The 26,373-nt window shown below is 40.3% G+C and overlaps 2 protein-coding genes across 6 annotated transcripts in view; both read left to right on the top strand.

Moving 5' to 3' along the window:
• Nucleotides 1-10,297, top strand: part of LOC133648563 (triadin-like) — a 37,270-nt gene extending 26,973 nt beyond the window's left edge. For 3 of the 5 annotated variants that reach the window (XM_062044782.1, XM_062044781.1, XM_062044780.1), the window contains 3 exons: nucleotides 2,297-2,326; nucleotides 7,169-7,210; nucleotides 7,334-10,297. In XM_062044782.1, the coding sequence (XP_061900766.1) occupies nucleotides 2,297-2,326; nucleotides 7,169-7,210; nucleotides 7,334-7,473 (212 nt within the window). In that variant the 3' untranslated portion in view covers nucleotides 7,474-10,297. Of the gene's footprint in view, nucleotides 1-2,296; nucleotides 2,327-2,744; nucleotides 2,778-7,168; nucleotides 7,211-7,333 lie in introns of all 5 variants that reach the window. The other 2 variants (XM_062044784.1, XM_062044783.1) reach the window with 1 other exon arrangement.
• Nucleotides 10,298-11,717: 1,420 nt separating this feature from the next.
• cenpw (centromere protein W) lies at nucleotides 11,718-24,797 on the top strand. Its single transcript, XM_062044779.1, has 3 exons — nucleotides 11,718-11,905; nucleotides 11,990-12,103; nucleotides 24,068-24,797. Exons 1-3 carry the CDS (start codon nucleotides 11,819-11,821, stop codon nucleotides 24,092-24,094), a joined length of 228 nt encoding a protein of 75 aa, XP_061900763.1. The 5' UTR covers nucleotides 11,718-11,818; the 3' UTR covers nucleotides 24,095-24,797.
• The last annotated feature ends 1,576 nt before the right edge of the window (nucleotides 24,798-26,373 follow it).

The raw sequence follows: 26,373 nt of genomic DNA, 5'->3' as shown, positions 1-26,373 counted from the left end.
CCTCGTGCCAAGTGCACAAATGGACACCCTTATGTTTGAACATGGAGTTCGTTATGGATAATCAGGGACGAGCACAAAACAATAACAAAACACCACTCGGGTTTAGATCCGGGCAGCCGTTTCTTCCAATCACGCCTCTCTGGGTTTCACTGTCGTTGCCAATATGAGTGTTCGACTCCCAGCAGAACAAGAGAATCACCTGGGGAAGCACTTTCCAGTACCACGTCTAGTGAATCCGAAAAGTGTGGGTAGTCTGAACTGCTGTTTGGTGCTTAAGCACAAACAGCAGTCAGGACCCATCCACCCACCCGGAAGCAGAGGGAAGCTACACTCTCGCCTACTGGGTTAAACTCCAACTGTTAACTGTACTCTGAATTAAAATTAAAGTTCTTACAATTTCATGTTAGACAAGCTTAGACAAAAATAGTGAAGGTTTTCCTCTTAGCAAAACAAACATTAATAATTCCTACAATAAGAGAGCACCCCAATAAAATGGTTTTCAAAATTAAATCACAGCAAAATAAAGACACTTTACCTCCTCTGCAAAGCTTACCTGTTTACAAAGTAAGCTTGTCTGCTTGTCCCTCTCAGCATCGTGGGCGTGGTTGGAGCCTATCCCAGCTGCACCCGGGTGGACAAGTTGCCACCTCATTGCAGGGCCTACACAGATAGACAGACAACATTCACACTCACATTCACACATTAGGGCCAATTTAGTGTTGCCAATCAACCAGGTGCATGTCTTTGGAAGTGGGAGGAAGTCAGAGTACCTGGAGGGAACCCACGCAGTCATGGGAAGAACATGCAAACTTCACACAGAAAGACCCTGAGCACGGCAATCGAACCCAGGACTTTATTGTGAGACACTAGCACTGAACAATCACAAATGACAGACAAGTTAAAAATAATGCATTTATGGCCAGTGATGGGCAGATCCCCCTAAAAACAATACAATCAATGTCTAACCCAAGTATGAAAACAAGGTCCAGTGTATTTCCCTTAAAGTGTGTTGGGCCTTTGAGATGTTGAACAAAATGAAAAAAGTATGTGATTAATAAAATTATTAGCAAAACGTTTTTTGGTGTTTCAGGGCATTCAATCGATCGCAACGGGACTGTTTAGTTTGCCTTCGAAGACATTTCACCTCTCATCCGAGTAGGCTTAATCAGTTCATGCTCATAGACTTATATTGGTCAGATCTAGTCTAGCGAGTGGTGCCAAAACCCCAAATATTTATACTCCAAAACCAGGAGGGTGTGCGCGGGCAAGGATGGTTTTCCCCTATTGTATGAACTGATTCATATATTGGGGAAACAAAACAACCACTAAGCTCTTCAGGCCAAGACTCAGCTGTCTACCTGCATCTAAGAGAGAAACAGCACTCCTTTGAGAACAACAATGTACACATTCTGGACAAGGAGGACAGATGATACCAAAGAGGTTGAAAATGCCACACCACCTGTCTCCCACATACAACACTGTCCTTTCAACCATTCCTAAATTACTCTGCAATTTAGCCTCCAACAAATAACAGGAGTTAAAACATTCTGGTCACAGAAGGTGACCAGAATGCCATTTGTGCCTGTAGTTTACAACTGCATGGAATGTTAACGTGGGTGATTCAGATTATTTTGGACTGGTAGTAATCGATCCACAGCGATTGTTCTGCCACACAATACCTCAATGTAAACGAGGGGAAATTACACTTCAACGACTGTTGTTGGCTTTGACAATAGAATTGCTTGTTTGCATCAACACAGTTGTTTTTCTCACTACAATAGGGCAAAACAATCCTTGCCGAGGCATAACCTCCTGCTTTTGGAGTATAAATATTTAGGGTTTTCACCAGCTGTTAGACTAGATGTGACCAATCTAGACTAGATCGACCAATCTAAGTCTATGAACATGAACTGATGAAGCCTACTGAAGTATTGGCACCAGCCTTGGTGCACATATGAAAGAGCAGTCAGGTGGACATATTTCCCTCATGGACACATTAATCCTCCCTTTGCCAAGTCGCTCAATTTGTTAAAAATTGAGCGAGCATTCAACAGTGACAGCTTAAAATATTGAGGACCAGCATTGCAGACTGATAGTTTTGACAATAGCTACAAGTACCGGAAGTTGTGGGTAGTATAAATATGGTGTTTGCAATTCCTATTTGTCATTACTGCATGTATGGTAGTAAGCTCTGAGCTGTATGTGCAATCTGCAGGATATTTGAGATTTACAAAATGTGAGGCAGCTTGAAGTTTTAAGAACACCTGATCAATATATGTATTTCGTTCTGTTTTAGATAAAGGAGAGAAGCAGCCTCCACAAGCAAGTAAGTTGAGAAGGCTTTTAATTTTTCACTCTGTTTAAATTAAAAACATGATTCATTTGAAAGATGACTTTATTGTCAAAGACTTATGTTAAAAAAAAAATACAGCAATGGGATAACATGTATAATATTGTTAATGTTTCAAATAAATACAATGACGTGTGCCACCTGTAGGTTGTGGGAAATATTTATCTAAAACTTTTAAAATAACTGTCTATTAATACTACTGCTGCTAACAAAGCGCCAACCTGACACTGTTTTTTTATTCTAATGCCGCCAAATGGTCAAAATGACCTATGATGACATGTCTGATTCGGCACACAGGACAAATAGTTCAAAGTGAAATAATACACTAATGCACAATAGGTAAACAGTGATGATTTATTATTATGATTATTATTAATGTGCTTGTTGTCATCAGAGGGAGGAAAAAGATCTTCCATTAGAGCCTGAGGTATTGTCTTGTCTAATTATCTTTCTTCTCGTGGAATCAACATGAAGAAACTAACATTAAGATAATTAAGATGCAGCCCACTTGCAGCTTTAGCAACAATAACACTTTGAACAAATCCTCTTGGTGTTCTCTTCTTTCTCAGTCATCCTGTAGCAACATTCCCTCTCTCTCACTTCCCATCTTTGACACAATATCGATCCTCTTTAACACACTGGAACCTCTAAGGTGGAACACAATCCATATTTAGAAACTGTTTTCCAATAGGAAGTAATAGAGATATAAATAATCTGTTCTAGGGTCAAACTGTGGCCATCATAAAAGCTTTATTAAGTGTACCGGCAATGTTTTAAGTCCAATTTTTACATTCCTAAAAGTCTAAAAAGTGTCAGTAGTTAACTATGTTAAGTATACATCCATGCACCTCATCACAGGGCCAACACAAATAGACAACATTTGCACTCACATTCAGGGCCAATTTAGTGTTGGCAATCAACCTATCCCCAGGTGCATGTCTTTGGAGGTGGGAGGAAGCCGGAGTATCCGTAGGGAACCCACGCAGTCATGGGGAGAACATGCAACCTTCACACAGAAAGACTTGAGCCGAGGACCCCTGGTTTGTGTGAGTCAAACTTCTCATTGTGAGGCACACACACGAACACCTGTCCCACCGTGCTGCCTCTAAGTGTGTGTATTTTATTTATATTTATATATATATATATATATAAGCATACCGGTGCACCTTAAGAAATTACAATATTTTGCAAAGGTTATTTAATTTGCCAATTAGAGTGTGAACTAGGAGTAAACAATATTAAACTTCTAGATCATTTTTATGACACACTGTCACGATTTAACAAGACTGGCGGACCCACCAGATCCAGAGTCCAAAGGATTTAATTTAAACAAACGAGGGATGAAGGAGAGGAGTAGTCAGCTGCTGTGGATGTGTTTGGCAGGCAGGAAGGCTTGTAGTAGGTAGGCACTAGTGATGGGTCCGGCAACACCGATGCATCGGCGTATGCGTCGAGCTCATAGAGCGATACTCTGTGTCTGTGCGCGTATCGCTTTTAGAAAGTCACGTGACCGAACACGAGCTGTTTTGGTCACGTGACCGCTCATGAGCTGTTGTGGTCACGTGACCGCTCATGAACTGTATCGCACTGACGCCTGCGCGCCAAACTGTTTATTAGGAAGCGGCGCAATGCGTGTTGTTGACGAACACCGTTAGGGCCGCTTGTTGTCACTGTCACTCAAAGTTGCATTTCAAAATTACACAGAATAAATGTGTTTATTTTGTTTAGAATTCAGATGGGTTTGATTTGGTGCGCGGCATATATTGGCTGTGCGGCTCACGGTGTGGTGCGCGGAGGACGCTTGAGCACTGCGCAATTGCGCAGGCGCGCACCTTAGAGGGAACGTTGCTCACAGGGCACAGAGGAGGCGTCAGTGCGATACAGTTCGCGTATCGGTCACGTGACCAAAGCAGCTCATGATCGGTCACGTGGCTTTCTAAAAGCGGTACGCGCACCGACACAGGGTTTCGCTCTATGAGCTCGACGCATGCGCCGATGCATCTGTGTTGCAGGACCCATCACTACTGTTACTAGAGAAGGTACAGGAATGACGGCATGGCGAAGTTGGTAGAGTGGCCGCGCCAGCAATCGGAGGGTTGCTGGTTACTGGGGTTCAATCCCCACCTTCTACCATCCTAGTCACGTCCATGTTCACATTATTTGACTGTATCTAAAAAAAGATAAAAATATATTTTTATTTAAATGAAGATATGAAATAATCCTAAATGAAATACAATGACTTGGTTTATATTATTGTATATACTAGGTCATAAAATCAGTGTCAGTTGAGTCGGTCCATAGGTTGCCTGTAGGGATTTTTAATGTCCAGCAGATGTCAGTATTTAGTGACACAGTATCGACACAGTATCAATACAGTTTTGCAATGTGTCGAAACGCTTCATGAGGCCTCATCAACCCATCACTAGTAGGCACTGAAGGCAGAGGAAAACAGGGGTAAGCCGAGGAGCAAAAACACCAGGAGCAAAAAAACACAAAAACAACAGGTCAGCAAGATCATCATAAATGCTAGGAAAACTGTTACCACATGTAGAAATGTGAAACAATCTGGCAGCGCCGTGTGAGAATACCAGGGCTTTTATAGAGTGGAGGTGGTGAGAAGATGGCAGGCAGGTGAGTGAGATGATCAGCGACAGGTGTGCCAAACTGGGAAGCCAGGAACCAAAACTCCGCCCACACATAACCACTCACAGACAGACAACACATAGAAACACAAGACACTGCAGGGACTGTGACATACTGATTCTAAGCTATAATCGTCAGAATGATTAAGAAATACATTATTGAAATACTGTATATATGTATATATATATATATATATATATATATATATATATATATATATATATATATATATATATATATATATATATATATATATATATACATATAACCTGAGAAACAGGCTTGTAGGGATGATATAGCCTCTTCTGTTTTTTCCTGACCAAATAAATACATATATATATATATATATATATATATATATATATATATATATATATATATATATATATATATATATATATATATATATATATATATATATATATATATATATATTAGGGCCCAAAATGAACAAGTTAACTCATGTGATTAATCACAAAAAAATATTGCATTAATAATGTGCACACCAAGATTAATCATGCAATTTATTTGGACTGTACAATCTCTTTTTCCATAATCGTCAGTGATCCGACTAATGCATACATCAGTAATAAAAGGAGTGAGGCTGGCAAACCACTTCAAAATAAAGCCTGAAACAACTTCAGATTCAACTGTTAAGTTTTGTGCAAATAAATAACATGCATTTAAATAAAACGTTTGATAATGTTCCTGAATTACATTCTGACAAATTGAACTTGTGTACAAATATTGGGGTCTTTTCTTCAGCGCATTTTAATTTCCGGGTGAGTAATCACTTATGATTAATCAAGACATTTTTGTTACCATGTTAAAGGTGTTTAATGAAGATTTCAAATGCATATAGATTCCAATATTTCTTGAAGACATTAATATAAGTTGGTGTATTACCCTATTCTGATTACTTGCATTGATTGGAATCAGACAAGATTTACAGTAGTTACTGTTTGATTGATTGATTGAGACTTTTATTAGTAGGTTGCACAGTGAAGTACATATTCCGTACAATTGACCACTAAATGGTAACTCCCGAATAAGTTTTTCAACTTGTTTAAGTCGGGGTCCACTTAAATTGATTCATGATACAGATATTTACTATCAGATATATACTATCATCATAATACAGACATCACACAAGATAATCACATTGAATTATTTACACTATTTACAATCCGGGGGGGGGGTTAGGTTTGGTTGTTATCATCAATCATCAACAATTGAGAACAGAGAAATGGATATTGGAACAGTGTAGGTCTGACTTGGTATGATATGTACAGCAAGTAGTGGACATAGAGAGAGAGAGATCAGAAGGCATAATGTTATGTTCCACAACTTCGATTTTTAATATTGTGCCAGGAAAATTTCCTCCTCTCTTTCCAATACCACATGAAAGTGATTGTTTTTATTTTATTTTTTGTCCAGCTTGCATACTCGTTTTTATACCCTTTACAAGAAATACATCGAAGGCTAACTTTGTAGCTTGCTATCTTGTGTGTGCTAGTAATCTGAGACCCTTATTTTGGTAATGCAGGCAGGATGGAGCAGCACTTTAGTTGTGAAGACAGGAAATGTGCAGTGGGTTTTTACACTTTTGATTGCAAGTGATTGGGAGAACGTCTGTGTTGAAATAAATAGTGTTTGTTACGTTTCTGCCGGTCATTGTTGTTCTTCATACTGAGCTCACACCAACCAGCGGTCATCTCACAAGACCCTCGGTTGTCAATCAAGGGACAAATGTGACGTTATACTGAAAACTGATGAAATGTCATTTTATGGTCTATTTTTTTACTCCCTATCCATTGACCGACAACACCTCAGAGATTGACCGATAGTTTGCGATCGACGTAATGGGTACCCCTGTCCTACAGTAATTAACTGAGACAATATTTTAATCTGAGTGAGGACAGGTATGGTAATATAAAATCATGTGTAACTTTAGAAGTGTATTTTTCTTGAACCTTTTGGTCGTATTGAATTTTCTGGCTTTAGAGGCTCCAGTGTATTAGAGCTAATCTTTACACTAATTATACTACTCGATGGATGTACATTAAAATCCCTCACTTTGTTGATGCATGATAAAACTTCACACTTTATGTCTCACACCTCATTACAAACTTGCGGCACATCATTTTGTTAATGTGTTCTATTTGTGTCTCTCAGAAAAGTCAAAAACAGAAGATGAGCCTACAAAGAAGAAATCAGGTCAGATTTAGTATAATTCCGCCTCCAAACCAGCAGGGGGCGGTGTGAGTCTAGAAACCTGCTAACGTTACATAAAAAAAATATTAACCTACCCTAAATACAATGGACTTTGTGTCCTCGCAGGTCAACGATACTTCCAGTGTATTTACGTCCCCGGCAAAAACGCACAGTACCCCCTGCGACCTTTTACTCCGGCCATGTCCCCCGCTGTCATCAGGTCCATGCTGGAGCAGCAGAAAGCCGCCAGGACGTCAGGACAGTAACTTGGACCCCCCTTAAGGATAAGGTGGGGAAGGTGGGGTTGTAGAAAGGACTTGTTTACACTCAGACCAACAACAAGTGGACAGAACTACTAGCCTATTTATATATTGTTTAAGTAACCATCATTATCGCCATTGGCATTTACAACATTAACGGCTACACTTCAACATACCAAAAGAACATTAAAGGGGCTGTTTGTAACATTTACACAGATGCCTAGAGGGCGCTAACTTTCCAATGTATTTTACACAGTGTATCCCGCCCTCTTCCGGCTCCTCGTACCTAATGACGTAACTACGTATGTATGTAACACATGTGCGCACATTAGCATGATGTGTTGTTAGCTAATAATAGCGATTGTATATTCTATCATAATCAGAATCAGAAATACTTTGATAATCCCCGAGGGAAAATTAAGATTTTTCAGCACAATCCCATTCAAGAGCAGACAAACATTACAGGGAGACAGAACAGGATCGCTGACGGGTCTGCCAACATCCGGCGCCCCGTACAAAAAAGGTGAGAAACAGGTATACGTTGGGGGATGGGTGAGAAAAAAAAATTCAGTCTAAGCCTGGGCCCCTGGAGAGTGAGTCCAGACTGAGGCCAAGGAAAAAATTAAAAAATAAACATCATAGCCATAGCACACATAAGCATGTGTGTAAGACGGAAACATCAAACTTCAAAGAACACAAAGGACATTAAAGACATTAAAAGAGCATAGCTGATGCAACCAGCCACTTCTACACACAGCCACAAAAGTAAAAAAAAAAAGTAAAATAAAACATATACACTGTGGTGGCCTCTGCGGTGTTCCACGCCATCGTCTGCTGGGGTGGGGGGAGAATGGCCAGAGACAGGAGCAGACCCAACAAAGCAACCAAGAGAGCCGACTCCACCCTCGGCCGCCCATCAACTCTCAGCCAGTGTCCAGTCCGCATGGACATAACAACATGACATCAAATTGTTCGTAGCTTCTCTTAGACTGCTTTTGTATGTACGTGTTGATGAGACAGGGTGAGTGACCATCGTAAACACCAATCACTTTAATCGGGCCGGTAAAAAATTTTACTACACAAACTTAGTAATTGTGAAAAATATATATCCGTTAGAACACAATCATGCTCTGTTAAACCACTAATGGTAACACAAGCTAGCCAATGGTGTGTCGGTTATGTTTTGCTTTTACATTTTTTACAGTTAGCAAGTTGCACACAGCCCCTTTAAGTACACTTAAACATGTTTAGTGGCATAAATCAGTCTACAATCAGATCTATGATGCTAGCTTACCAAAATAGTGTCAACATTTCCTTTTTAAAACATGTTTTGATACAAGAAAAATGGACGCTCTACCCTTCTTACCGCCTGATGTGCTCCAACACCACGCACGCAGACAACAGACTTGACGATGCACCATAACAACGGAAATAGCAACAACCATTTCCTGGTCATGTGACATATTTGCACCACTTGTTGCTAGGCAGGATTCATGGGGCACAACTATCTAATTTAACAGGCAGATGCATACAGTCACTACGCTGTTTCCTTAGGAACATGGCGCAGAAAGGCTCTTGCGCACAATACGGAGCAGAGAAAGGACAAGGAGAGATGGCAGGAACCTATTACAAAACTAACACTACGAGGACACTCTGCGATTAATTGAGGCACGTCCAGCTGCAGTGTTAGCATAAGCATTATTTTGACCTTAACGATTATGTGACCAACTAGTGAGACAACGTGATGCCTACCCATGTCGTGCTTATTAGCCACGGCATAAGCACGCCGGTTGATGATCACGCTTTACCTCACTTTGGCGTCTACATGGAGGCAACACGGCTAGCGTTCAGTATCGCCACGCTGTGTTTGCCATGGATCGATGTCTTATTTGGTGAAAACCTTCAAAGGAAGCAAGACGGTTTAAATCTTTTGATGACCTCAGTGTGTTTACTTAGCACTGGTCACATCTGTTGCTATGGTGACGTGAGGTCATAGATCAACTTTCCAAGTCTTAAGGTGTGCATGGACTTGATGATGAGGATGCAGGTTTAACACAGGTGCACGTTCATATTTTGACATATTTCCTCTTTGACTTGACAGATTAGCGGTTAGCGTGTAAGCTAACTACCAGACTCTGTGATTGACATCCAAACACGGGACAGAGAGTCCGCTAAATGAAAGAAGAACATTTTTTGTGTTTGATTTGTCATAATTGCAGCAAGGACACTTTTAGATTTTTAATTGTGTTCCTGTTCGGTTCTTTAAATCATTTTTGGAATGCTATTTTAGATTAGCATTTTGCTATCTAGCACGAGTTAAGCAGGGTTTTTACTGTGCTGCTTCATGTGTTTTGGGGGTCACAAAAAGTTCACTTTTGTGTGAATTTTATGATGAATTTTACATGATTTAGTGGGAATCTTTGGCCTTAGGACTTGCTTTCCTTTCATTTGTCCTTCTAATGAGAATAACAATACTGTAATAATAATAATGTAATGATAATGATGATGGAGCCGTGGAGCGTGTGAATCCAGTTGTGAATAATTCTATTTCATAGAAACTTTATAGAATAAGTAATTTATAAATAAGTTGTGAGATTATTTCTATGGTTTAAGTATCACTAACAACTCAAATTGTGCTCAAACCAAAACAACATTTGTAATGATTACAATGCCATGTCATGTTTACTCACACACACTTTATGACTAAGCAGTTTATTGGGATGATCAACATTGTCCAATATGTTCATGATTTTTTTTCTCCACAATCATAACTTTTTTGTTATTCACACAGCAGAACATTCTTCATTCAATAAAAGTGAGTCTACTTGGACAGTGTGACTTATGTACTTGTTGACAGTATGTCACGTTTGTGTGTATTTTATTATGATTGCTATCTATGAAGAGCTTGTTTAGCTGACTGTTTTGTGCAATTATGTTATTAAATATGTACAAGTGGGGTGTCCAAACTTTTTCCACAAAGGGCTGTATACTGTGAAATCTAAAGTTCCAGGGTGACAATAATACATTTGTAGGTCAAGATATGCAAGGTTATCTGAACAAAACAGCTACAACACAGCTTTGTATCATAGGTGACAAAGAAAATGCATGAAATGTTTGATTTTATAACAATAATTTATTAATTAGATTTTTAAAATAGGCCTATAAAAAACAAGCTGCCCCCAGGCTGCAATGTGGAGCCCTCCGATTGAGTTTAAAAACTACAGCCACTAGAGAGCGTCTGTCTGCCACGACTCCCATCCATCCATTTCCCACTGCTTGTCCCTTTTTTGGGGTCGCGGGGGGAGCTGGGGCCTATCTCAGCTGCATTCTGGACAATTAAGTCGCTACCTCATCACAGGGCCAACACAGATAGACAACATTCACACTCACATTTACACGACTAGGGCCAATTTAGTGTTGCCAATCAACCTATCCCCAGATGCATGTCTTTAATAAATTATAATAAAAACGAAAAAAGGTTATAAATGAAGACGATGAAAGCAGTGACAAACTAAATTTGTTCAAGTAAGCTCGAGTTACACATTTACACACTAAACGTGCCGACTTCAACATTATAATTAGAATATATCTTCAAGTCAGTGATTATGTTACGTAACTACTGTATATAGCATTTATTTATGAACTAGGTTGATTGGCAACACTAAAATTGGCCCTAGTGTGTGAATGTGAGTGTGAATGTTGTCTGTCTATCTGTGTTGGCCCTGTGATGAGGTGGCGACTTGTCCAGGGTGTACACCGCCGTCCGCCTGAATGCAGCTGAGATAGGCTCCAGCACCCCCCGCAACCCCAAAAGGGACAGAGTGTAGAAAATGGATAGATGGATGGACGTTTGTTAGATTTTCCTGCAGTATTTTTGCATTAGTCATAATCAAAAGTATTGAAATGCATTCAAATTAAGTATAGTCTCACAATGTGTGTACTTTTATAAGCTGCTCGTTTAGAAATTGCAAAACGTTCACGCTGTCACCGACATAGATGTCAGAGTAACCATAATGGTCACCGACTTGTTTTCTTCTTCTACTCACCCACGGTGAAATAGCCCACACCGCCACCTACTGCTTTAAAGTGGTAATGGCTTTCTTTTGAACGTTGTATTCTTTTTTTTCTGACATAAATATGTTTGATTGTATTGAAGTAATCTTTTAATAATATTTATTTTGGATTTTTATTAGTATATGTGTTCAACAACTTTGAGGAAAGCTATTAGGTTACAACGAACATTACAACCGGAAGTGAAACGCCAAGAGAAATTCTACCAATCGGAAGTGACAGACGCGGGCTTTATGAAACTGTTTTGTACGTTTGACCTGTTAAACAACGTTCTTCGAACATGCTGAAGAAGGCACCAAATTTGAAAAAAATTGTGAAGTCAAAGACGAAAAGCAACATTAACGTAAGACTGACGTCTGAAGCAATGGTAAGTCTGACACGGCCGGTGATATTTGTGAGTTCTCGTAGCGGCTAATGCTAGCTAACAAGCTAACCGTGTCGTGTTGTGCAGCTTGAGCTCAGTACCATGCTCTTCCTGAAGAACTTGGCCAAGGCGGCAAAAGCCAAATCTTTTGAGGAGAAATCTGCTACTATCAAGCCTCGACACGTCAAAGCCGTCACCAAGGTTTGTTCACAAACAGTTTCTCGAGTTGACCCTACACCAGTGGTTCTTAACCTTGTTGGAGGTACCGAACCCCACCAGTTTCATATGTGCATTCACTGAACCCTTCTTTACAGAAAAACACATTTTTTTCTTAATTTAATCTTACTTTATAAATATAAATCATGAAATTATATTATTAAATTAAAGAAATACTAATCAATATATTTTTTTACAAACAGAAAGTTACAGGAATGTACACATGATCCCATGTTTACATCTCATTGTGCAACTTGTGAATGTTTTAATGGGAACTAAGTGCGATATCTGAAAGGGGTACAAATTATTTTCAAAGCAGGACCCCCACCCAGACATACAATACTAGTACACAGCTCATGAAAAACAATATTTTTTGTTATTGTCATTGTAAGTGGGCCAAAACACTTATATTATAAAATATGGAAATGACTGCTGTCATTTGATTATAATAATAAAACATTTAACTTGTTATTTAGTCAGGTTTGGGACAGGTGTGGCCACAGTGTGCACGTCTGACGTCGCTCACGATGAGTCGGGTGTGTCCTGACCTCCGCGGTGGAGGCTCCACCGAACCCCTGAGGCCGACTCACCGAACCCCTAGGGTTCAATCAAACCCAGGTTAAGAACCAGTGCCCTACACTAATGTAGTAACTTATCCCGATGGTGGTGCATTGTTTTAAGGACAGGTACACAATGAATGACCATCCACATTGTAGTGTATCAAGATAATTAGTATCCGACTGGGTTACACACTATGATGCAATGCTTTTCATTTATAAAACGATAAAGCGCAGTGTAGTTTTTAATTTTCCTGAGGGAACTCTCCTGAAGGAATCAATAAAGTACTATCTATCTAGTTGTCATGAAATAAACAAAATGTAATAGTTAATGAAATAATCAGAGTTTATTCGGATTGTGTTTACATAAAAAATCATTATCACGTGACCTTTTTATATAGTACTGTGCAATCAACATGAAATACACACATATAATTCAATAAATAGTTCAAGCAATAAGTGCAATGATTTCAGATTTCGCTGTGACATTAATTAATGAAAACATTTTTGCAATGTTTTTCTTTGGAATTGACTAGAGATGTCCGATTCCGATATTGTCCAACTCTTAATTACCGATTCCAATATCAACAGATATCGATATATACAGTCGTGGAATTAACACATTGTGCCTAATTTTGTTGTGATGCCCCGCTGGATGCATTAAACAATGTAACAAGGTTTTCCAAAATAAATCAACTCCAGTTATAGAAAAAAATGCCAACATGGCACTGCCATATTTCAATCAATCAATCAATCAATCAATTCCTTTATTGTCATTGTCATAATAACACTTAAGTCATACATGTCAACGAGATTTTGTTTGAGCTTTGTCCAGCGGCATAGAAACTGCATTAAAGTGCAGGTTGACCATAGTTCACAGTTTAGCATTGTCAGGAAGATGGCGAATAAAGAGGGTGTGGGGGTGGGAACAGTCAGATGTCTGATGGGTGTTACGTTGATGTTGCAGTAATGCAGTGTCCAGAGCACAATTATTGAGGTGGTGAAGAGTGAGGTAATGAGATGGTCCGGGGCAGCAAAGGGGCAGGCTGTTCATTTAGCAGTCTCACAGCCTGGGGATACAGACTGTGAGACATTCTGGTGGTCCTGGCGCAAATCGATCTATACCTTCTTCCAGAGGGTAGCAGGTTGAAGAGGCCATGTGCTGGGTGGTATCTGTCCTTCAGGATGTTGTGTACTCGCTTTAGGCAGCGAGTTGTGTACATGGCACTCATCTCTGGGAGTATCGTCCTTGTAATTTTCCCCGCCGCTTTAACCACTCGCTGGAGGGCCTGTTGGTTCGCTTTAGTGCAGCTAGCAAACCACACTAAAAAGCCGTAAGTGAGGACACTGCTGATGGCACAGTTGTAAAAGTTAACCATTGATTTCTGCGGAATGTTTGCGCATTTTAGTTTCCTCAAAAAAAAAAGACGTTGTTGGGCCTTTCCGACTGTAGAAGCAGTGTTAATGTCCCAGCATAGATCTTCTGTTATGTTCACCCCTAAGAATTTGAAATGCTTGACCCTTTCTACTAGATTGTTATTAATTAAAAGTGGAGGGTGTTTGCTCTGCCCTTTCCTGCGGAAGTCTACAATTAGTTCTTTGGTTTTGTTAGTGTTAAGAACCAAGTTGTTGTTAGCACGCCATGAAGCCAGCTGTTGGACCTCTGCATTGTATGCTGTCTCATCATTATTGCTGATGAGCCCAAGTACTGTGGTGTCGTCGGCATATTTGACAGTGAGATTGGATGTTGAAGAGGCTATACCATGTGTGAAGAGGGTGAAGAGCACAGGGCTTAGCACACAACCCTGTGGAGCGCCGGTGTTGATGGTGAGCGTGGCAGAAATGTGCTCGCCTATTTTCACATACTGTGTGCGATTTGTTAAAAAGTCCAAAATCCAGTTGCAGAGGAAGGTGTTCAGACCAAGGTTGTGAAGCTTAGATCTGAGTCTGTTTGGCCTTATTGTGTTAAATGCTGAGCTGAAATCGACAAAGAGCAGTCTTGCATAAGTGTCCTTAAGCTCAAGATGTTCCAAGAGTCTATGGATTACAATAGCGATGGTGTCTTCGGTTGATCGGTTCTTCCGGTACGCAAACTGATATGGGTCAAGGGATGGTGGTATTGCCTTTTTAATCCGTTTCAATATCAGTCTCTCCATGCATTTGGCAGGTATGGAGGTGAGTGCTACAGGTCTGTAGTCGTTTAGGCATGAGATGATGGCCTGTTTGGGGATGGGAATTATTGTAGCGGTTTTAAAACAGGCAGGGACCCAGGATGTAGACAGTGACAGATTAAAAATGGAAACAAATACATCCGTCAGCTCGTCCGCGCAGTGCTTAAGCGCACGGCCCAGAACGCCATCAGGTCCAGCTGCTTTCCTTGGGTTGATGTTAAGCAAGGTGAGTCTTACTTCGTGCGGGCTGAGGACTGTGGCCGTGTCGTCGGAGGAGAGGGGGGGCAGGGGGGGGGGGGCAGTGCTGAGTCACATATTTATTATTGAAGTTACAAAGTGCATCATTTTTTTAAACGTGCCTCAAAACAGCAGCTTGGAATTTGGGACATGCTCTCCCTGAGAGAGCATGAGGAGGTTGAGGTGGGCGGGGTTGCAGGAGGGGGAGGAGGTAGCGGGGGGGTGTATATTGTAGGTCCCGGAAGAGTTAGTGCTGCAAGGGGTTCTGGGTATTTGTTCTGTTGCGTTACGGTGCGGATGTTCTCCCGAAATGTGTTTGTCATTCATGTTTGGTGTGGGTTCACAGTGTGGCGCATATCAGTAACAGTGTTAAAGTTGTTTGCACGGCCACCCTCAGTGTGACCTGTATGGCTGTTGACCAAGTATGCATTGCATTCACTTGTGTGTGTGAAACGCCGTAGATATTGTGTGATTGGGCCGGCACGCAAAGGCAGTGCCTTTAAGGTTTATTGGCGCTCTGTACTTCTCTCTATGTCCGTGTACCACTCCGTACAGCGGCGTTTTAAAAAGTCATACATTTTACTTTTTGAAACCGATACCGATAATTTCCGATATTACATTTTAAAGCATCTATCGGACATCTCTAGAATTGACTCTTACCATTTTAATTTATACATCAGGGGTTCTGAAGGTCATTAAAAGTCATTCGATGGATTTTGCTCAAATTAAGGCCTTAAATGGCATTCGAAAGCATTACCGGTAATTGTTGTCCAGAGTTTTGTTTTTTTTAAATAATACCTGGGATTTATATAGCGCTTTTCTAAGTACCCAAAGTCGCTTTTACATGTTAAAAACCCATCATTTATTCACACCTGGTGGTGGTAAGCTACTTTCGTAGCCACAGCTGCCCTGGGGTAGACTGACGGAAGCGTGGCTGCCAATTTGCGCCTACGGCCCCTCCGACCACCACCTATCATTCATTCAACATTCATTCACCGGTGTGAGTGGCACCGGGGGCAAGGGTGAAGTGTCCTGCCCAAGGACACAACGGCATGGTAAGAGGCGGGGAGCGAACCTGCAACCCTCGGGTTTCTGACACGGGTGCTCTACCCACTACGCCATGCCACCCCCGATATATACAATTGTAGGCCAGGAACCGTAGTCAATATAATCAATTCATGGAACAATAAATGAAAATGAACTTACTAACTTTGCTGTCATCCATTAATTGCTAAATCTGTTTTTCCCCCGTCTCTGGCTTTCAAACTGGATACAGAGGTCTCACTGTGTGCATCGCTGTTAGGACCTAATCACATTTTACAGTGGAATTACGTGAACAGAGTGAGCCTCTTGTCAGTCATCCACAATCTTTGTTTCGGTATGAGCAGGCGGGACCTACTTGCAATTATATTCCACGCGTTCTCCTGTGTGGAGTAGTGGTTGCGACAATCAATTTAATGTTGGAGCTGGAACTAATCATTTTAATACAACGATCACATTTAACCTGTACATTCTCAGGGCATTCAATCGATTGTATCTGGACTGTTTGGTTTGTCTTAAAAGACGTTTCGCCCCTCTTCCAAGTAAGCTTTATCAATTCATGCTGTTGGATTGGTCAGATTTAGTCTAACGCTGGTGCCAAAAACCAATATATTTACACTCCCAACACCAGGAAAGTGTTCCTGGTCAAGGATGGTTCCGCCCCATTGTAGTGAGAAAAACATTTGTTGAGATGCAAACAAGCAATTCAACGGTCAATGCCAACAACAATCGTTGAAGTGTAATTTCCCCTTGTTAGTGTTTAAGTATTGTGTGGCAGAACGATCGCTGTGGATCATCACTATCAGCCAAAAACAGTCGGAATCACCCACGTTAGTATTCCTTTCCGTTGTAAACAAATGGCACAAAGGAGCTTCTGTGACCAAAATGTTTTGAACTCCTGTTATTTGTTGCAGGCTAACTTGCAGGGAGGGTTTAAAGGACAGTGATGTATGTGGGAGACAGGTGGTGTCGCAGTATTTTTCGACCTTGACGTAGATGGCTTCCCTCACTCCCCTTTCTTACCATCCCTGTCCAGAATCTGTACATTTTTGTTCTCAAAGGAGTGCTGTTTTTCCCTGAGGTGCAGGTAGACAGCTGAGTCTTGACCGTGAAGAGTTGAGCTCTTTTATACTGTGCTATGCGTCGACTTAGTGGTTGTTTTGTTTCCCCAATATATGAATCAGTGCATCCATCATTACACTGGATAGCATACACCAGATCTCAGGGTGTTACCTGATTTGAAATGTGCCGGGATGTTTTGTTGGTTAAACATTCTTCTGTTCTCAGATAGACCTGATACATATGGAATGACAATATTTTTGCATCTGTCACCATTTTCATACTCATCCACTCAGTTCTTGTTATTTTTGGAACTGGATGCACCTTTCACAAATGACCAGCAGGGGTAACTACAGGTTTTGAGGGCTTCCCTCAAAAGCCGATGCTCTTTCTCTTTGGCCTGTGGGCTGGTGGGAACATTATTAGCTCTGTGTTGTAGGGTTCTAATAACGCCCAGTTTGTGTTCCGGTGGGGGGTGTGAGTCAAAAAGTAGGTATTGATCAGTATGTGTGGGTTTTCGGTATACCCCAACATAGAGGCTATGTCATCTCTAATGTGAACGTCACAGTCAAAATTATTCATAACTGGATTTACACACTACACAGCTCCATTATCATTACAGTGTAAACTTTTCAACTATTCAATATTATTGTCAAAAGCTTACAATTGACCGGATAGCTGACCGGATGAGGTAGAGGGCAGACGTGTGAGAGGAGGGCTCCGACCAAACTTTTCATTTACTCTTTAAAAGTCTAACTACTTCACGGTATTTTTTCCTGGCTGACGCACCCTTTTTTGTGCGAGATAGTGTGGTTATTGCGACGTGATGAGCAGCTCGAAGACAAAATCGGCAACAGCAATAACTCGAGCAGCGAGCGTCTCGGCTAAACTAGCTAACATGGCGGCCGCAGCAGCAGCTTCAGGGTCGGAAGACAAGAGAGCCGAATTCGAGGGTCAATCTGACCCAGTCACCAAGAACGACATCGAGGCTCTCCTCAATAAACAGCGCGATAGCTTCAAGGCTGATATGGCTTTTTTGATTCAACAGTCGACTGAGTCCCTGAAGCAGTCAGTCGATTTATTAGGACAACAGGTGACGTCATTTAACAGCCGGCTGACTAGAACCGAAGTTACAGTGGGTGAAAACTTTGAAAAACTCACCGAGATGGAAGCCGCTGTGAAGTCTCTGCAGTCCCAAACTACGGTGCTCCTGGAACGAGTGGACGACCTCGAAAACCGGTCTCGCCGCTCTAATTTGAGGATTATCAACATCCCAGAGGGAAGCGAGAAGGAGCAAGATCCGACCAAATTTGCGTCTGACTTGCTAATGGCGATAGCGGGTCCTGATGTCTTCAGCAGCCCACCGGAGATAGAGAGAGCTCACCGCTCCCTCGGTCCCAGACCATTGGATGCTGGCGCCGGAAAACCGCGGACTTTCATTGTTAAATTCCTCCGTTTCCAGGAGAAAGAAAAAGTTCTCAGATGGGCCAGACAACATAAAGTGGATTACCGCGGCACCGAGCTGAGAGTTTACCCGGACATCAGCCCTACTTTGGCCATGAAACGAGCTGCTTTCAACCCCGTCAAAAATGCGCTCTACCTGAAAGGAATTAAATTTTGCTTGCTGCACCCCGCCCGTCTCCAGGTATCCTTCAGAAATGAAAACTTGTACTTTGAGTCTCCACAAAAAGCCCAGGACTTTTACGACGAACGCATCGCTCCCACAGGTTAGTGGAAGATGACTTTGTATGGAAGACGTTTCAGGCCAAAATTACGTTGAAGAGGACATTAACGGGTGCGTCAGAAAAACAATGGACATTGTTTATTTAGGCTTGCAGGCAACTAATCATCCTGTTGTGCAACTTATTTGAGGTATGGTTATATTTGTTGGTCAATTTCTGCAATGCAACTTTTTTTTTGTCTTATTTATTTATTTATTAAATTTTTTTTTTTTTTTTTTGCTTATTCCTATTTAAGTGTCATCTACTGTACATTATAGACACATTAGCAGATACAGGAGCCCTATCTGCTCGGTGATATTAGTTCACAGATTAATGTCATACGGAAGTAATAGAGTTTATGGAGTCCCGCTGCTAGTTCTAGTTCTTAGGACAAGCTTAGGGTGGTTTAGGAGTGTATATTTGTTCTTTGTTGCTATGGGTTTTTTTGGGGGGGTTTTGTGTGTTAGGTCCTACAAATTTGTCTTTTCTTTTAGTCCTATCTGTATGTTAATACCACTTCCTTCTACAAGGCATTGTCATCTCACCATATTTTTTATAAATGTGATTATGGCTAATACAAACAAAAAAGGGTTATCTTGCTTGAGATTTGTTTCTTGGAACATTAAAGGGATCAATGGCCCAGTTAAAAGAGGTAGAGTATTTTCCCATTTAAAACACCTTAAAGCTGAAATTGCTTTCCTACAAGAGACTCATCTGACCACTAAGGATCACCATAGATTAAAGGCCTCATGGGTTGGACAATCTTTTCACTCAAATTTTAGCAGTAAAGCAAGGGGCACAGCTATTTTAATACACAAAAGAATCCAGTTTAGCCCAACAAATGTCATAACTGACCATCAAGGTCGTTTTGTAATAGTCTCGGGTTCTCTTAATAATATGTCTGTTGTCCTTGCCAACCTTTATGCACCCAATTGGGATGATGAAGCATTTATTAGGAAAGTGTTTTCACTTTTGCCACACCTCAGTTCTCATCGTTTAATATTGGGGGGGGACCTTAACTGTGCAATAGACCCGTTGCTAGACAAATCTAGTCCAAGGCCGGGCCACCCATTAAAAATGGCCAAAACAATTTCAAATCTCATGGGTCAAATAGGAGGTGTGGACCCGTGGCGCTTTCTTTACCCAGATAAAAAACAATTCTCTTTTTATTCTCAGGTCCATAAAACTTTTTCAAGGATTGACTACTTTTTCATAGATGATAATCTCCTTCCGGCTGTCGATAATGTAGAATATTCAACAATAGTGATATCTGACCATGCTCCATTGTCACTTGATCTTTCGTTTACACTCTTTAAAAAAACGCAGACTCCATGGAGGTTTAATTGCACTCTATTCAATGATGACGGATTCTGCAAAACAATTTCCAAAGTGATAGATGATTTTCTTGTCACCAACAACTCTACTCCCATATCCCCGTCTTTACTTTGGGAGACATTAAAGGTGGTAGTCCGGGGAGAGATTATTTCTTATTCAGCAAGACAAAACAAATTGAGAAGACAAAAACAGGAGCAGCTCATGGAAAGTATAACAGAATTGGACAGACAACTATCAGTATCTCCATACCCTGATCTGGTTAAAGATAGACAAAATCTGCAAATGAACTATAATTTATTGTCAACACAAGAAACTGAAAAATTACTCTTACGATCGCGTGGCTTCCTGTACGAGCACGGTGAGAAGGCAGGGCGCCATCTATCACGCCAAATTAAAAGCCAGTCAGCATCTCGGCAAATTCGACAAATCAGAACCCTCACAGATGAACTTACAGTCATTCCTTCAGTCATTAATGACACCTTCAAATCATTCTACTCTGAACTATATACTTCACAATGCGCTGCTGATAAAACAATCATGTTGCGTTTCCTGGATAACTTGAAATTTCCATCCATAACTACTACTCAAGAGAGCGCTTTGGATCAACCTTTAGTAATCCGGGAAATTGTAAATTCAATTAAACTAATGCAGAGCGGCAAGGCCCCTGGCCCAGATGGCTATCCTATAGAGTTTTATAAAAAAATCTCAGATAAACTGACTCCTCTCCTTTTAAATATGTACAATGACTCTCTGGACCGGGGTACCTTGCCTCAAACTCTCACAGAAGCGTCAATAACTTTATTACTAAAACCGGGCAAAGTTGATTCTGACTGTAGTTCTTACCGTCCCATCTCTCTCTTAAACGCTGATTATAAGATTTTAGCTAAAGCACTGGCCCTTCGCCTTGAATCAATTTTACCAAACATCATATCACCTGACCAAACTGGATTTATGAAAAACCGGCACTCTTTTTCCAACATTCGTAGCCTTCTTAACATTATTTTTTCTCCAGCATCCGAGGAGACGCCAGAAGTGGTGGTCTCTTTGGATGCAGAGAAAGCTTTCGACAGGGTGGAGTGGGGATATTTATTGGAGGTCTTAAAGAGGTTTAACATTGGGTCTAAATATATATCTTGGATAGCACTTCTATACTCTTCTCCTAGGGCTGCCGTAAGCACAAATGGGATGTTATCCCAATTTTTCACACTTGGCAGAGGTACACGGCAGGGGTGCCCTCTAAGCCCATTGTTATTTGTTACTGCAATCGAACCTTTGTCCATTGCTCTTAAATCGGCCGGTATCAGTAAAGGAATCCATAGATGCGGTCTAGAACACACACATTCTCTATACGCGGATGATTTACTATTGTTTATATCTGATCCAATCTCTACCATTCCAAAGATTATTGATTTGCTAAACAATTTTGGATCATTCTCTGGCTATAAATTGAATTTCGCTAAGAGTGAATGCTTCCCTGTGAATAATTTGGCCCTTGAGATCCCTGATGGATATTTCCCATTTAAGATGTCTAGGAACAGCTTCAAGTACTTAGGTGTACATATTTGTCGCAAGCTACCAGCTCTCTACAAGGACAATTTTCCACCTCTAATCGACAAACTTAAATTAGATTTGGATAGGTGGAAAGATTTACACATAACTATTGCTGGCAGGGTAAACTGCGTCAAAATGAATGTGCTTCCTCGATTTTTGTATCTGTTTCAATGTTTGCCTATCTTTTTACCCAATTCCTTTTTTTGCATAATAAACAAACTAATTTCATCCTTTATATGGAAAGGCAAGACTCCCAGGATTAGAAGAGAGTTCCTGCAAAGGCATAGGTCCGTAGGTGGTTTATCACTCCCTAATCTAAAATACTACTATTGGGCAGCTAACATACACAAAGTGACTCTCTGGATCCAAGAACCTGAATTAATCTGGTGTAAATCTGAAGCTAGTTCCTGTTCTACCTCTCTCTTGGATCTACTTACATCAAAATTACCTTATCGACCATCCCAATTTACTTGTAGTCCAATCGTCATTTCTACCCTTAGAATCTGGTCTCAATTTAGAAATACTTTCGGCCTGCAGGGCTTATCCAACCACAGCCCCATTCATAATAACCACCTCTTCCTCCCTCCTAGCACAGATGTAGCGTTTTCTCTATGGAAGCAGTCAAACCTTAGCAGGCTAAAGGACTTATATATTGGTGATGTCTTCGCTAGTTTCAGTGAACTGTGTATAAAATTTGACCTACCAAAATCTCACCTATTTCGATACTTTCAGGTTCGTAATTTCGTTAAATTAAATAGTCTCTTTTTCCCTAATACTCCACCTAATTCGCTAATTGACTCAATTTTAGATATTCCCACAAATCAGAAAGGCCTAATCTCCAAAATCTATATCTTAATATCCCAGTTTAGTAAAACGTCTCTTGATAAAATCAGAGGGAATTGGGAAGAAGAGCTTGGCAGATCTTTAGATGATGGAGATTGGGATTCTGCCTTAACCCGAATTAACAACAGTACATCCTGTTCAAGGCTTAATTTAATACAATTTAAGGTTGTCCACCGTATTTATTTTACTAATTCCAAACTCTCCAAAATATACCCCAATATTTCGGATACTTGTAACAGATGTCACATGTCACCTGCAAACATGACGCACATGTTTTGGTCTTGTCCCCATTTGCTGGACTATTGGACAACTATTTTCAAACGCCTTGCTAAGGCATTGGATTTAAACCTGACACCATGTGCAGAAATGGCCATTTTTGGGACGGTATCAGATCCCCAAATAAGGAGAAAATTTAAGGATAGTATCGCCTTTGCATCCTTATTAGCACGTAGGAGAATTTTGCTGGAGTGGAAGTCACCATTTTGCCCCAAAGCCTCCTTATGGCTTAAAGACCTTATGATTTATTTAGATCTGGAGAAAATAAAGTTTAATCTTAGGGGGGCACCTGGGAAGTTTTATTCTGTTTGGGGTGGTGTGGTTGACTACATAGCTAAATTAAAGACGCTATAGGATACATGAAAAGTTCACCTTTCACAAACCAGCTTCCTTTTTTTATTTTTTATTTACATTTATTCTGGGTGTATATTTCTATTGTATAGTGTAATACCTGTCAAATTCAATAAAAACATTTATTAAAAAAAAAAAAAAGCTTACAATTGTCTCTTTTCAGACAATTGTAAAATTTTGTATATAATAATTATCTGCATCAGGACATGGGCATTAAATTAATTTTAAGTAGCATTAAAAAATATAACACTAGACTTGCTGAAACCTGCAGAAACCCTATACCTTCTGGTTGTGTTTGACATTCAAATGAAGTAATAGAACATTTTATAAATTACTTAGTGTAAATAAGCTTCTGTTTGCATTGTTTGAGTTTATTTTATTTTATTTTGTCGCAAGAACCATCCGCTGCTATGGTGTCCAAACTTTTTCCAACAATGGCCGCATACTAAAAAATGAAAGAATTCACGGGGCCATTTTGATACTTAATTTTATTTTTTAATTTTTCAAATATGCCCTTTGTATATGCTAAGCTATTTAAAAGTAAACACAGCATTGTTATCTTAGCTTCTTCTGTTACGAGGGACAAAGCAAACAACTGTTGGTGTTTGATATACATCATTAATAATTAATTAATTTAATTTTCAGAACATGTCAAGGGCCAATAAAAAAATTAGCCTTGGGCAAAAATAGCTCCCGGACCGTACGTTGGACACCTCTGCTCTACTGTACAGTTTTTGTCTTATAGTGGTTGCTGATAGATTTAATATATAATTTAATATAATAATGATTTGTATGATTTCTTCACAGAAAATGCTGAAAAGGGCACGAGGATGAAGACCATGAATGTATTTTTGTACACTCTGAAATGTTTCCTATCCAGCTTTTAAAAATATATTTTATTGAATTTTTCTAAACAAGCCAAATTTTTCCAAGAACTTCCAAATGATCGAAGCATAGGTTCAGTCCTCTTTGCGGATATTGACAGACATTACTGTAAAGTGATGCATGTGTACCTTACCCTGCCAACTTTTATGAGTACAGCAAGAAGCTGATTTAGATTTTTTTTTTTCTCCTGCACCAAGGAATAACATAACTAAAATTGTTGTTGTTCCCCTTTTACATTTTGTTCCATCATTCTCCATCAACCACGAAATAGCCTTGCTAACGGACAGACTTGTTTTTTTTAAATTAACTGGGCAAATTTGATTATGTTAAGCAACATGTTGATCACAATCTACATACTATTTTTGTTGATGGAATATCAGCCGCCCCTGCGATGAGGTGGCGACTTGTCCGGGGTGTACCTCGCCTTCCGCCCGAATGCAGCTGACATAGGCTCCAGCACCCCCCACGACCCGAAAGGGACAAGCGGTAGAAAATGGATGGATGGAATATCACCCTTGACGTTATGCCATGTGACCAGTCAACTACATCTACATCTACTTTTGAACTTAATTTGTTTTTAAAAAACATGTTATTTTGTCTGATTGTCATGTTCTGTTTAGCTTTCTCAACTATTAAAGAACTACTTAATCAAGTTTGCTATGTTCATTTCATGTTATTACTGATTTTCTTATTAGAATGACCATATAATAAACCGAGACAACAAACTACTGGTGTTTTGTACTGCTTGTTAATTTTTAAAATTACATATTCTATCAATTTGGAATAATACTGAAATCTTAAGACATGTGGGGAAAAAACTCCACTCGTCATCAGGCCTATTTTGTTCACCACAAGATAGAGCTGTTGAGCAACAAATATGATCCTCTGTTTTTTTTTTTTTTTAATGCGTGTTTTCTCTTTTACAATAGTTTTATTTAACTAAATCCTTTTTTTTTCTGCAGGCACATTTCAGTATATTTCAACACAATGCAAAAATTACCGGTAATTAGCCTTCAGCAATCCATATTGAAATTATAATAAAAAATGTCTTGCTGTTTGAATACTGCTTTTCTAATTGCCATTGTTGACTGTCACATATTAAAAAAAATACCATACTGTTTAAATATTTTTAAGATATCCAATTTTATGTATGCGAAATGGAAGATTACAAGATTTCCTGTCTGCTAAAAGCAAATTGCCTCTGTGATGAGGAACTACAATCTCACTCTGCTTGGAATAAGTGAGACAAGATGGACACAGTCTGGACATAAACGACTGGCCTCTGGAGAGATGCTACTGTACTCTGGACACAAAGAGGACAATGCCCCGCACACCCAAGGAGTGGCACTGATGCTGTCTAAAATAGCGCAGAGAGCGCTTACAGGATGGGAAGCACATGGCCCGAGGATCATCGCTGCATCCTTCCGAACAAAGAAAAAGAAGATCACTATGAATATCATACAACGCTACGCTCCGACCAACAACGGTAAGGAAGAAGACAAAGATCATTTCTACAACAGGCTGCAGTCCATTGTAGAACTCGTCCAGAGAGGGGCATCACAGTCCTGATGGGAGACCTAAATGCCAAGATTGGAGGGAACAACAGAGGGTATGAAGAGATCATGGGAAAACATGGATTGGGGACCATGAATATAAATGGGGAGAGGCTGGCGGACTTGCGCTCTATGAACAACTTAAACTTTGGCGGCAATGTTTTTCCCCATAAGAACATCGACAATAGGGATGATGTTCGTTAAGAAATTATCGATGTCTATGCCATAATCGAATCTTTTTATCGAACCGACTCCTTATCGAATCCAGCTAAGTTGTTGTGTGTGCACTGAGTTCCAAAAGCCGTAGATGTTATGTGACTGGGCCAGCACAATGTTTATATGGAGGAAAGGCGGACGTGACTGAGGACAGCATGCCAATATTGGTGGAAAGGAGAGACATGCTTTCAGGCGGTCGAAAGCATCTGGGTGTTGCTGGAACCAGCACCATGTGGTCTCTTTGGGAGTCAGCTTCCTCAGTGGCGTTGCGATGTCACTGAGGTTTGGAATGTACTTGCCAAGATAGTTGACCATTCCCAGGAAACGTTGAAGTGAAGTGACATCTGTGGGGACTGGCATCTCTGTGATAGCAGCAGTTTTGGAGGGGTCAGCTTTCAATCCTTTACTTATGAAGATATGACCAACGTAGCATACTTGGTCAAGTCGAAACCTGCATTT

The sequence above is a fragment of the Entelurus aequoreus genome, linkage group LG04 (genome assembly GCF_033978785.1).
Source record: "Entelurus aequoreus isolate RoL-2023_Sb linkage group LG04, RoL_Eaeq_v1.1, whole genome shotgun sequence".
Classification (NCBI taxonomy): domain Eukaryota; kingdom Metazoa; phylum Chordata; class Actinopteri; order Syngnathiformes; family Syngnathidae; genus Entelurus; species Entelurus aequoreus.
The sequence above is the reverse complement of the archived record's forward strand: the minus strand, read 5'-3'. Positions and strand labels throughout refer to the sequence as shown.